Below are 13,436 nucleotides of genomic sequence, written 5' to 3'. Positions count from 1 at the left end.
CACACACACACAGAAATATGCTATTCCCCATGCCGCTCCACAGAGTACAGTGCATACCAGAGGCTTACTTATGACGAGTGAGCAGCTGACACATCATCAAAACAGGCTGGTGTAGCACCAACAGTAAGTCAGGGAAATTCTTGGCTGGAGTCAAAGCCAAGCTAGTGGGTTGGGTCAAAACTTTGGCCCAGAGTGAAACATCTTTTTTTTTTTTTCAAATATCTTAAATATCTTTAGGACATTTAATGCCTTTTTTTAGACAGCAACAGCAGAGAGACCAAAGGAAACGAGGGAGAGACAGATGCAACAAAGGTTCCCAGCCGCACTTGAACATTGTGGTTCACTGTTAGCATGTTAACCACTGAGCCACGGTGGCATCTCCAGAGTGATGAGAGAGAGATAAGCTAACATGCTAAACTATATAACTATACCTATGGCGGGATATATGCTAAGTGAGCATGTGAACATGCATGCTACATTTAGCATTTAACTCAACGCACGACTAAGCCTGAAAACAGCTGAGCTGAGTCAAAAAATGGCTGATGCATAAACGATAAACTCTTTTGCCCCCCCCCCTCACTATAGCTGTATGGGGCTATTATTGCATGGTTTTAGACACAGTCTTGTTGCTTTGGAAACTTGTTCGTTGTTATGCATGACAAATTAAAACTTACTAAAGATGCACAGGTGAAGTGATAAAAAGCAGTTTTGTTTCTGCAGAGAACAGTACAGACATCATCGGCGATCCTTTAGAAGGTACTTCAGTCTGGTACTGGAACAACACTGATCTGGTAAGTGTTTCCTGTTTTTATCGCTGATTAACGTTATTTCAATCATCTTCACTTTTCTAGTGATGTTGGTCCTGAACGCCAAACTGTCCTCATTGATATTTTATGTGATATGTCATCTATGCTATTGTATGCTGTCTCAACCATGCAGTAGCTCTAATATACTGTAGTGTACTGTGTATATTTTACTGATTTACTTCAAGCAGCATTCAAGCCGAAGGACTTTGGTCTGACAATCTTGAAAAGACTTATTGGGTCACAGATCACATACCAGCCGCTAGTGGAGAGATAACGAGAAAATTGAAGGAGACACTTGTGTTGTGTTTGTCAGTTCAGCAATGTTATAAGGAAAATAGAACAGTGTGATAAGCACATTGTTTCCAGTTTGAGGTTACTGTGACACAAGTTGGTCTATATCTCTCTTTACTTAAAGTCTGAGACAGTTATCAGTCAACTCTTTTCTGCCTCTTCGCTACAAGAAATGTTACGCTACAGTACTTTACCTGAAAGCCCTCTATTGTATCTGTCACAGCTTTAGTGGGACACTCATTTGCATGAATAACTGTTTCTAACCGTGATGCTCTTTGTTTCCTCTGTGCAGCCAATGAACGCCACGTGGTCGTCCCTCACAAAGACAGAGTGCTTAAAGTACAAAGGGGAGCTGGTGGGGAAGGCCTGCGAGTTCGTCCCAGACATTTCCCTCATGTCCTTCATTCTGTTCTTTGGCACTTACACCTGCTCCATGTGTCTGAAGAAGTTCAAGGGCAGCCCGTTCTTCCCCACCACCGTGAGTCCGCCGTCAGCCACCCTAAACTAATATAATCCAACGGGTCATCTGTCAAGGAAATGACAAACTTTGTCAAATGTTTGTGTTAACTTTCACCCAGGTGAGGAAGCTCATCAGTGACTTTGCCATCATCCTGGCCATCTTCATCTTCTGTGGAGTGGACATGCTCGTAGGGGTCGAAACTCCTAAACTCATCGTGCCAACTGAATTCAAGGTGAGGCCCTCCCTGCCACATAAGTGCTCAAGCTTAATGCACAATTCAAAAGCATTTTGGTCTGGTGTATTGCTTCATAAAACATCACAAGATTCCAATGGACTCTTGTGAAAAGGACATTTTAATTAGCTTTGGACAAAAACATCTGCCAGATTAATGTCATGTAAACCAAACAAATGGGTTTCAAAACAGTTTCTGTCTGTGTGTTGAGCACAAATGCCACTTTGTCTAGTTGACATGTTGGAGCTTCTGTCTTCCTCATAGCCAACAAGTCCGAACCGGGGCTGGTTTGTGCCCCCGTTCGGAGGAAACCCCTGGTGGGTTTACCTGGCGTCGGCTCTTCCTGCCCTGCTGGTCACCATATTGGTCTTCATGGACCAGCAGATTACTGCTGTCATCGTCAACAGGAAGGAGCACAAGCTGAAGGTAAATAAGAAACATATGTATTCTAAGCCAGGTGGTAATGTGTGACCCAGGAGATGAAAGTCTTTGAAATGCTAAATGTTATTGCTGTTTTAAATCTTACGGAGTTCAAAGGGTGGATGTACTGCATGTGAGTCGTTTCTGTACTACAGATGGGAGGATGTGTAGTGCAGTGATTGGCTGTTCTCAGAACATGACCAAACATTTGTGCAGGACTTTGCAGCACAACTTGCATAATATATTGCTGTGAAATGCTCGAATCTGCATATTTCATATTGTAGAATGTGTTTTAAAATAGAAACCAAACTACAACAAAAAAGGTTTTCAGTAAAACAGAGAGGCTTTTTTTGTTCGTCTTCCCTGATTTATGTGAAGTAAAGATTTCGTTCATCCTTTTCCCACAACAAACTGCAGTTTGTACAGGACACTGGCTACCTTCACACTGTAGTTAAATATTGTTGTCATTCTTCTCATGGGAGTGAGAGATGTTTCATGGCAGTGACTGAAATAGTTCAGTTCAAAAAGCAGCTACTTCAGACGTTCCGAGAGTCACGGCCGAAGTTGACTTATTATTTCTTTGATGTGACTTGACAAGATAACTGCCGAATCATTTCAGAGCACTTTGTGTCTCTTCTGCTACTGTATTAATCAGCATATTATATGATCAAACCACACAAGAGCTGTGTGTTTGGGTTTTAGGCATGCCTGTGTCTGCAGCTGTGCTCTGCATACTGTTTTTGCCTGAGCATGCACATTAACCTTTTAACCTCGAGTTTGTCTGTACCAGAAAGGGGCAGGTTACCATCTGGATCTGTTCTGGGTGGCCGTTCTGCTGGTGATTTGCTCCTTCATGGGTCTGCCGTGGTACGTGGCCGCCACCGTTATCTCGATCGCTCACATCGACAGTCTGAAGATGGAAACCGAAACGTCGGCTCCTGGAGAGCAGCCGAAGTTCCTGGGTGTGAGGTAAGACATGGTGCAATATGTTAGAGAGTGAAGACCATAAACTGAGTGTTTTATTAGTAGATGTTTTAAATATTTTCATCTGGATCAACATCAAGTGCGCATAACGACAGACAACCATAGAATTATTAGAGAATACCAACATCCTGTCTGGGAACATTGGAGCGCTACACAATGATGAAATGAATGTAAAGGATGAACTGATTCATAGTAAATTAAATTGACCCTGTTGCTGTAGCACCACCTATAGGTGAGCTGCCTGCAGCTTTTACATAAACACTCAGAGAAGTTGTGTGCACATGTCATAAGTTGCAGTTATGACAATTTAATTTGGCAACCAACGCTAATAGAAAGCAGTACAGCATATCAAAAACACAGATGGATAACCTTTGGGCCTCTAAATATATATGTCCAAGTGTTTCATGTACCGAATTAGATGATATTTTTTAGGAGGATTGTAAATGGTGGACGTATTTCTTTTCAGGCATAAATGTGTGTGGTTTATACTGAAGGATTAGCTTTGAACCCAGCAATCCAGGAGAAAGGAATTTTGCTTTTTACAGAAACATCTTAAAAGCAAAATTAACAGAACAAATCTGTTCTTCTTTGGCCTACCGTTTGACTTCCTACTAAACATACACCCCTAGACCAAAAAGTAGTGGGGAAATAATCTGTCCTTTTCATCCCCATCCATTAGCACCTCCATGAACCAAGTTGCATAATTGGCAGTATTAAATCATTACCACGTTCTATACATGCTGTTGCCGTTGTGTTCATTAATATATGGTAAAGACACTTTCATTTTCTTCCTGTTTTGAGAGTTTTGTTTTGTTTTGGTGTCTGTTAACCCTAACCCTCCACAGCCTCCTGATGTGTCAGCTGTAAGCTGAACTAACAAACACCAACTTTGAACTTCCTACAAATGTTGTGGTTGTCTTTGCTTTGGCTACACTGAATGACATTTGGGAAATTATTGAAATCCTCAAGTAATCAGCTTCTTTATTCAGGCTTTTCTGGCACATTATTTTTTGTAAAAGAGGTTTAAAAAAAATTGAAATAAATCAATTATACCAAACAGACATTTGCGTTTTGTTCTTGTTATAACTGTATTTGTTTTCCCTCTCCTTTTGTTGCAGAGAGCAGAGGGTCACTGGTGTGGCGGTGTTCATCCTGACAGGACTGTCTGTATTTATGGCTCCTATTTTGAAGGTAATTAATCGGATTGTCTTCTGTTGTTACTCACTAATTCTCTAAAGTTTAATCTTTTCATCTTTTTAATAGACAGCAGATGGAAATGAACTTTATAACATTTTAAATGTCGACAGTATCTGTAATAGACCTGCTAAGTTACAGATTTATTCAAGGAGAACAGCTTGACACTGAGGGACGAAAACAATTCGATCCAGCCAAAAAGGAATACCAATGTCTGATCAAAATAGTTACCTCATTAAGGTTAAGAAACAAGCCCTTTCATCCCACTTAATCAAACTATTGTAGTCTGACAAAAAAAGCCTTTGCTTTTTTCCCAGCTTAGGCTTTAAGATTAAGATCATAATTGTGCACATTTGCTTTAAATAAATATTGTTGAAGCAGCTTTTACTTCAAAAGCTGGAATGGCTGATTTTTTTCCCCCACATTAACCTTAAATATTGTGCTTCACACGTTTTAGAGAATACAAAGCTGTGTCTCTGAATGTAAATCACAGTTACGTCTTCTGAACTCGTGTTTAAAAATGTATTTAAGTTTACATTTATGTGCATTTATTTTTCTCTCTTTGTTTTACCTAGTTCATCCCCATGCCTGTGCTGTATGGAGTCTTCCTATACATGGGAGTCGCCTCTCTCAATGGAGTTCAGGTAAATCACCACCTGACACACGTCATGTTAGCAGTATTTGCAGGTGAAATCTGAGCGGAGACTGACCTCCAAAATTTAAACCTTATTTATCAAACTATCCAGTAAACAGTGCAAACCAGTGACGAGCTGTTACTGTGATGCGTTCATGCACGCAGTGCATCCTGTCATGTGTATTTGTACCTCTTATCTGTCTGTAGTTTATGGATCGTCTCAAGCTGCTTCTGATGCCAGCGAAGCATCAGCCGGACCTGGTTTACCTGCGACACGTTCCCCTCAGGAAGGTCCACCTCTTCACCTTCATCCAGGTCCTTTGCTTGGCTCTGCTCTGGATCCTCAAGTCCACTGTAGCCGCTATTATATTCCCTGTCATGGTAAGAGACATTTATATGAAGATTCTTACCAGTATTCAATATCTGTGAGCCTAAAATGTTATTCTCACTACTGATTATTCTGTTAATTGATTTTGTGATTAATTGCTAATAGTTTAGTCTGTGAAATGTAAAGAATGATGAGAGATGCCTGTCACGGGTTTTATCTCATCAGTAGAGGGAGTTTGTATATGTATATTAGTGTAGGTTCAGGTTTTTAGGGGATGAGTGTGAAAATGGAGCCTGGTTTGAGCTGCTTTTATCTCTGCTCGCTCACGATCAGACACTGAACAGTCAGGATTGTTTATTCGAGTGATAAATGAGCGACGATTGTCAGGGTGTTTTTACATAATAACGGACGGTTCAGGGTCACTAATGCAGCACTCAAGACTTTATTATGCGATTCATTGCACTTTGTGTTGTGGTTATTGTTTTTAGGCAGAAAGTGACAAGTAGCAAGTGTTTATAAAGTTGTGTATCAAAGTCTTTATTAACCTGTCCGTGTTTCAGATCCTCGCTCTGGTAGCCGTCAGGAAAGCGATGGACTACATGTTCTCCCAGCATGACCTCAGCTTCCTGGACGATGTCATCCCAGAGAAGGACAAGAAGAAGAAAGAGGACGAGAAGAAGAAGAAAAAACGAGGAAGCATAGACAGCGATGCCGAAGACGTAAGGGCTTTGAGTTTTCAACCCCTGTTGGGAATATACTTGTTTTCCTTGCCGAAACAAGCAAATGCCTTATTCTTCATCAGTTTCTTATAATTGGTTTTACACGACAGCCCATTCCCAAGTCTGTCAACCTCACCAACAACCTCCATATCTGCTCCCAAATCCCAGTTTTCTTTCTTTGCAACAGCATGCTCCATTTGAGGGTTTCTCCACCAGGTCTACAGACGTCAGTTTCCTTCACGCACCCGCTGTCTCGTGTTGTGAAGTTGTCTTTCTCTGATTTTCAGTTGGTGTAAAGTAGTTTCCCCAATGAGTGAAGATGAGAAAGTTTTGACAATAAATCATATGCTAGAATTCCCTTGTGCCATGCCAAAAATCTTAGAGATACTAGATATACTAGATATGTCTCATTTTCAGTGATTATTTATGCCTCCTCAGTGGAAACAATAAACATCCTGCAGATTTAGGTTTGTGTTTCGGCTACTGGAAGTCATTAGTCAGATGTGCGCACGAAGCAACAAGACATTTCTTGTTTTTTTGACTGAGAGGGAGCGCAAGAATGTTGTTGTATGAGTGTGTTTTTGCATTTCTAACATTTTAAATCCAGATGTCTTTAGGATGATTATACACACATTGGATCAGATAATCTTCTAACATGAGCTAGTTCTCACTCTTGAAGTGTTAGAAGTTGAGTTTCTAAGCGATTGAGCCCAGAAACAGAGGTCTTGATGGGTCCACTCAGTTCCTAGTAACCTGGGACCCAAGTGGGGCCAGAAAGTAATGTAATTATTTATAGATTAATTCATATCAGTCACCTGGCCCAGTTTTGATGGATCATTTAGAAGAAATGTACAAATATCTTTAGAAGAGCTGCCGTGTTTTTCTGGTTTAAAATGTAAAAACACTGAGAGCCCAGGGAGTGATGCAATCGTCCATTTCTGGTGGCCCATAGTCAGTTATATATATATATCTTGTACAGTCTAGTTGAAACGACTCCTCCCTCAAGCCGACATCAATGGGTTAAATTGTTATTAAATGTAAGTATGGAGGATGATGGAAGAAGCTCTTGCCCTTTGATTCTCACAGACAGAAAGCTCTCAGTGCCATGTTGCATCGTCTCTTTTACCTTCGAGAACCAGGAAACCGTAAAATGGACCCAGAGAGGCATCGTCACCACGTGCTGTTTTGTATTTTTCAGTGGATGTTTCCTTAAAAGAAAGAATGAACGTTGACAACACAGGTCGTCACAGGTGTAGTAATACAAATGTGTGCGAGTGTGTGTGCTGATGCTTACTCACCGACACCCACGGAGGTCCCGTCTCAGGATGTGTGTTTCCTCTCTCCAACAGTCTGACTATCCTTACAATGAGAATGTTCCCAGCATTAAAATCCCCATGGACATGATGGAGCAGGAGCCCTTCTTAGGTGATAAGGCCTCTGACAGTGAGTAGACCCGAACTACCTGCAGCACCGGAGAGAAAACTACGTCTTCCTCTTGATCCTGCCCGACCTGCTCTGCTTCCTCACTCAGTTCCTCTGATGACTGAGTGATGCTTCACTCACTGCATGATATTAACACTTTCTACTCTTTCTTGTGTTCCAAAACATGCATGAAATGAACTCACTTTCTTCTCCTTCTGTACTTTTGTCTCGGATTATGATGCGTTCCAATAACATTGGTTTTGTTTGTCTTTTTCCTTCTGAATTCTCGCTTGCTTGACCTAACCCCCTTTTTTTTCTTCAGTGTACACTTTCAACTCATTCATTGTTGTCTTCATGGATTTTTTCCAAGTTTCTTTGTTGACTTTCCACCTTGTTGTAGAAACCGCTTGTTAAAAACACAGATACAGTTGTTATTTCAGCTTTATGTAAAAGACAATTGGCACACCTGCATCTAACATTTGCCTTAATATGTAATTATGTCGGTTAAGTAACAGTTAACATTTCAACAAATTCCCATTTATTACATTAAATCAACTCACTGGCTTCTCATCTACTTTATTACTGCCCACTATAGTGAAAACATTAGAGTATTGTCAACCACCAGGAAGTAGTACTAACAATATCTTTGAAAATACTCCACCAAAAATTACACTGGAGTACAACAGCGACAAAGACTAATCTAATATTTTTGCTAAAATATGTTCAAATACAGTTTCCGCTTATCTCTTGCACGGGGCAGAGGTTATTTTGTTATGAAGCTTTTCAATTAGGTTTTCACACTCATTATTCATCATTTCTACTAAATTTAAGAGGAATCGTCAAATACTAAACACATCAACTTTAAATAGACAATCTAATAGCTACTGTACGTGAGTGTGCAGGTTGTCGATCCATCCAAAAAGCTTGTAGCAGCTAATTTCTCTGGTTGAAAGTGTTGCTCAGTGAAATCAGCTGCTGCCCTGAATACATGCACACTAATGGCTGTTTTTTTTTTTCTTCCGCAGGAGAGAAGTCCCCATCATTCCTTGAACGACACACATCGTGCTGAGCAGCTTCGCTACTACCAGGCCAACTACCTGTCCAGGTGAGGTGTGTGTGTGTGTGTGTGTGTGTGTGTGTGTGTGTGTGTGTGTGTGTGTGTGTGTGTGTGTGTGTGTGTGTGTGTGTGTGTGTGTGTGTGTGTGTGTGTGTGTGTGTGAGAAAGAGACTGAGGGGTACACAACTGTAGACTCCCGCAATGCCACTTACCAAACAGGCCAAAATTAAATATAACTGGCACTGATTTTCTTTTTGAAGTCATTCATGACTGTGGCATCAAAGGTCCCAAAAGGTCAGAAGACGAGCTAACAAGCTAACATACAAGGCTAGTCTGAACTTTAAAGGTCATCGAGGCTAATTAAGTTTCCTGTGGCTAAACAGCATTTTTCAGTGGCTAGCAGAGACGCCGTATTTGAGCTCAGATGTCTCCTCTCTCATGTGTTGCTTCTCTCTCTGGACTTTGTTTTTGAAATTGTTAGCAAACGTATTTACACATCCAGCAGTTACATAGCAACATTATAGTTCATTTGGAGTCAAATTTAAGTCCAGTATTCACAGTCTTTTAGCTCTGTTTTTGGTCTCCACCAACTCCCGAGAGAAATATCTGGCACTTTAGCTGCTAAATGCTCCACAGTGTTCACCGGCTAGTGGCTAACCGTTTGGTGCTGAGAGTTCAGGGCAGCTCTGCCTAAATTTCCCAATCTGTGATGCATGTGCATTGTGGACATTTATATAGTTTGTTTTTACTTTTATAGTATTTTTGGGGATTTGTTTGTGGAAAGCTGAGTAAAAGGGGGGATGCAACAAAGGTCCCTGGTGCAAACAACACAACAGCATGGTTGCTTGTCTGTATGGTTAATACAAACAACTGAATGCTCCAAAATTATATTTGCCTCTATTTGACTTCTTCAGCGCCACATGATGAGTTTCAAGATTAAGTTAGAGTTCATATGAAGTTCATGTTAAGAGAAGTAACAACGTTCTAAAACCAGCCCGGCCTATGTTTCAGTATCGACCTCGTCACGATTACTAGATGAAGGCGAGGGTGTGTTGCATGACAAACACACACTGTGCTTCATTGATATGAGCTTTAGAGGAGACAATCAGCCTTAAAGAGGCAGAACAAGCCTTGTTTTTTGGGCAAATATGAAGAGCGATGATTATGATGCTCGAGAAGAGATTACGTCCCTCCATCGTGCCCACAACCTCTCATGATGACCAGGATCCACGGGTCGTAGGCACAGGGTCACGTTTTGTTCTCTTATCACCCCATCTGCTCTACGATTGTCTGAACTGTGCTGACGGAAGAGGATTAGTGTTTGGGACAATGTGTGAAAGGCAGCTGTGATCACAAGCACATCTGTGATGCAAACAAACAACTTACAGGATTTATTTCTCTAATTGGTCTTCAGCTGCAGAGAGCTGAATGAACTACTGACTGTGGGAGAAGTATTCAGATCTTTTACTTAAGTAAAAGCAGCAATACTACACTGTACAATTACAAGTATTAGGCTACAGAACGGCCCCTGTCATTGAAATGCTATTGTATCGTATACTGTATTATCCAATTATTGTTGCAGGTAGAGGTGGAGCTAATCTGGACGACCATTAATTTGAGCCAAATCCAGAAAGGCTGGAAATACAGCATTGGTGGTTCAGTGGTAGAATTCTCGCCTGCCACGCGGGAGGCCTGGGTTCGATTCCCGGCCAATGCATTACATATCTTTGTACAAGATCAATAAAGTACTTCTGATTCTGATACTCAAGTACAGTACTTGCAATAGCTTTAATTGGCTCCATGCTGATGAAAAAACATCTTTAATCTCCTGACTGGAAAATTTAGGCTGGAATAGTTTGATCTCATGTTGCCTTTACGACCTCGGGCATTTCAGCGGTCTGGGCACGTGTCCATTAGAGTCAGTGACATCGGACAGGGCATGAACCTCAGTGAACACCCCCCCCCCCTCCTCCTAAAAGTAATCCTGTCCCCACTAAGACTGAAGCCAAATTGCTTTGAGCTCAGATGACCTCAGGAACCATCAAACCACCATCGCTGGTTGTATTTCTGCAGAGCCTTGAGAGACCAAAACACAATGACTTCACAATAACGCATTCGTGTTTATGAAAATATAATTTCATACAACAGCAGCAGCACATTAATCACACAAGCAGAGGATTTGACTCTAACCGGCTTGCAGAAATTATGTTTCTGCTTTAAGAATTCAAAGAAAGCTGTCTCTTTCTCGCAGATTTCATCTTTATGTACCGAAGCAGACGACTGTTTAATCTCATATTAATGTAACGTGGTGTTTGAAGTCTAAAGAAAAGATGTATTCTGCATGGCATTGAGAAAATTCTGAAACTGGGAACAATCACTGACAGTTTGTATGATGACTCCAGATGTGGACAAATGTCTGAAAACATGTATTTATCTTTATTTATTTTTTGGTCTTATGGTTTCCATCATTTCAACATGGCGACGTCACAACAACAAAGTCAGACGGGGTGTAAAACACTATCAGACAGGCTGTAAACAAGCCAGATTATCTGAACCACTTTGTTTAAGGAGGTAAAGAGTGAGTGTGTAAGTAAGTTAGCTTTATTTCTATAACACCTTTTTAAAGCCAGACTTACAAGCACGTGAAAAACATCAATCGACAGAATATAGTATTTAACTATAGAAGTTAGTCTGTAAACTGTGATGGAGGTTTAAAGCAGACAGTTCAGGTGATAATTTTACCTAAACTGAGGGGTTTGTTTACATCCTGTCTGACTGCTCATGTTTCACGCCCCGTCAGAGTTTGGTGAGTACAATGTTATCATAACTGATAGAAATGAAGACCAGAACTACGAAAGGATGATCCAAGTTGAAATAAACCAGAATTATCCTTTAAACGAATAGTTTCGGGAAATACGCTTATTTGCTCTCTTGCCGTCTGCCTCTATTCAACTTTCTGAGACCTGCAAAGCTCACCGATTAACACGGTGTGTCGTGTTTGTTTAATACGAAGAACACCGGAGTGTAAAAGCAACATGTTGTGGTTTTATTTAGACTATTTCTTGGCCGGGAGCAGTGACTTCCTGGAGTCTCCGCTAGCTGGAAAATTGTCCTGGCTAAGAAATAATCTGTAAAATGGCAAATTCGTTTTTTAAGCTTCAGTCTTAGTACCGATTAAACATATATATATAAGTGAGACGAGAGGCTAGCTGCTTCTCCCCGTTTTCATTCTTTATGCTAAGCTAAGCTAACCGGCTGCTGGCTCCAGTTTCATATTTAGCATGAAGACATGAAAGGATCGATCCTCTCACGTAAGTCTCAACAAGACAGCAAATAAGCGTCTTTCCCAAAGTGTGAAACTATTCCTTTGATTAAAAATGACACTACATCCCGAGCATACGTCCTGACGATCCATGTGTTTGTGTTTCAGCCCTGAGATGAGTCCGCTGAAGTCCGTGCCTCAGATTAGAATAGACATGGACCCAGACGATGACAATTCATTCTACTGGAAGAGCAGAGGGTCTGAAACGTCTCTGTAGCGCCCCGAGCCACAAGCCCGCCCGGCGATTCCCGCAGCACCTGAACACACAACTTTCGTCTTTTTACTTTTTTTTTTTTTTAACTCCAAAATCCTTTCAACGATTTCAAGACTTTGGTCTGAATTAGCGAGAAAAAAAAAAAGGGAACGCACTGAGGAACAAAGAGATCTAACACGACGGTACCTTTCTAATAACGAAGCTATTTTAAACCACGTCTTTCCTCACAGTCTTCTCTTGGTGTTCTTCTCACAGCTCCACAGTAAACAGTCTTTGTGTCCGACTGTTAAATGTAACTCCTCTATGCAACTCCTCACAAGTCGCTGATCTACAGTGATCGCTGCAGCTCTCTCTGACCACGCATGACGCCCTCCCTGCTCTTTTTATATAAATATATATATATATATATATAAAAATGTCATCCGTCTGAATTTTTATATAAATTGAATTACTCTAATAACATTTTCCTGTAGCAGGAAAATTATGTTTTTTATAGCTCTACCTCTTGTTTTAGATTAAACGCAACATGTTGATTTTTGACGCAGCATGGGGTTTTGATATTTCCTCTCTGTCCTCTTGTAGAGTTGAAATGATTCAAGAGATTCACTGTATTATAGCTTGTGAAGGAAATGTGTGCAAATAGATATTCTAAGTTAATTAACAGGTACTTAACACTGCATACGTGTGTGTGCAGATGAGGTAAATGTTTTTATCACCTTCTCTTTCTAATTTTTCTGACTCTTTCTTTCTCGTGTTCCCTTCAAAGCTTTTACTTGTTTAAATTAAATCATTTCTTTATCCTTTTTTTTTTTTTTTTTTTTAATGATTATGTTTTGTGTGTTTGTGTATGTTGGTAATCTTTTCTCGTGTCCTTCATTTTTGTTTCTTTGTGGGTAGAAAACAGTTCAGCGATTACATAAATCATCCGGTTTTTACCTAAGTGGCTTATAAGAGATCGATCCAGACTGAAATTATTATGGTAACGACATGACGAATGAGAGGAAGGGAATCAAATCCATGTAAGCCCCACGCAGTCCTCAGCAGGCTCATTTCTTTTTGTCTCAGCTGTTGAAATAATCTGACGTGCAAATGGGATCACGTTTCATTAAAGTCCATCTTAAAACAATACTCGCACGTCATGCTGGACGTACATCGAGGGAGTGACGCAGGTTATTTATTCTGTGCAAAAATGCCGAAGCTAATGTGAGACTTTTGCGGAGTTAGAGTACATTGAGAACGTCATTTTTACAGAGCTCCAATTGTCAGCGACATTCGTCTTTCCAAAACTGTTTCCATGCACCGTTTTTCTGATTCAAGTCCCGGCAACGTGTTAAATTGTGCAAACCTGCCTAC

General features: G+C 40.6%; 1 protein-coding gene and 1 non-coding gene across 2 annotated transcripts in view; both read left to right on the top strand.

The window, feature by feature from the left end:
* Positions 1 to 12,091, top strand: part of slc4a4a (solute carrier family 4 member 4a) — a 53,151-nt gene extending 41,060 nt beyond the window's left edge. The window contains exons 16-27 of the mRNA XM_070904352.1: positions 721 to 791; positions 1,390 to 1,575; positions 1,676 to 1,789; positions 2,054 to 2,215; positions 3,000 to 3,178; positions 4,312 to 4,384; positions 4,963 to 5,031; positions 5,229 to 5,402; positions 5,910 to 6,068; positions 7,418 to 7,511; positions 8,516 to 8,595; positions 11,978 to 12,091. Coding sequence (XP_070760453.1) covers positions 721 to 791; positions 1,390 to 1,575; positions 1,676 to 1,789; positions 2,054 to 2,215; positions 3,000 to 3,178; positions 4,312 to 4,384; positions 4,963 to 5,031; positions 5,229 to 5,402; positions 5,910 to 6,068; positions 7,418 to 7,511; positions 8,516 to 8,559 — 1,325 coding nt within the window. The 3' untranslated portion in view covers positions 8,560 to 8,595; positions 11,978 to 12,091. The remainder of the gene's footprint in view (positions 1 to 720; positions 792 to 1,389; positions 1,576 to 1,675; positions 1,790 to 2,053; positions 2,216 to 2,999; positions 3,179 to 4,311; positions 4,385 to 4,962; positions 5,032 to 5,228; positions 5,403 to 5,909; positions 6,069 to 7,417; positions 7,512 to 8,515; positions 8,596 to 11,977) is intronic.
* trnag-gcc (transfer RNA glycine (anticodon GCC)) lies at positions 10,194 to 10,264 on the top strand. Its single transcript has one exon. It is a non-coding gene; the product is annotated as a tRNA-Gly (tRNA).
* Positions 12,092 to 13,436: the final 1,345 nt, after the last annotated feature.

This window comes from Enoplosus armatus, chromosome 4 (assembly GCF_043641665.1).
Source record: "Enoplosus armatus isolate fEnoArm2 chromosome 4, fEnoArm2.hap1, whole genome shotgun sequence".
Lineage (NCBI taxonomy): Eukaryota > Metazoa > Chordata > Actinopteri > Centrarchiformes > Enoplosidae > Enoplosus > Enoplosus armatus.
The sequence above is the reverse complement of the archived record's forward strand: the minus strand, read 5'-3'. Positions and strand labels throughout refer to the sequence as shown.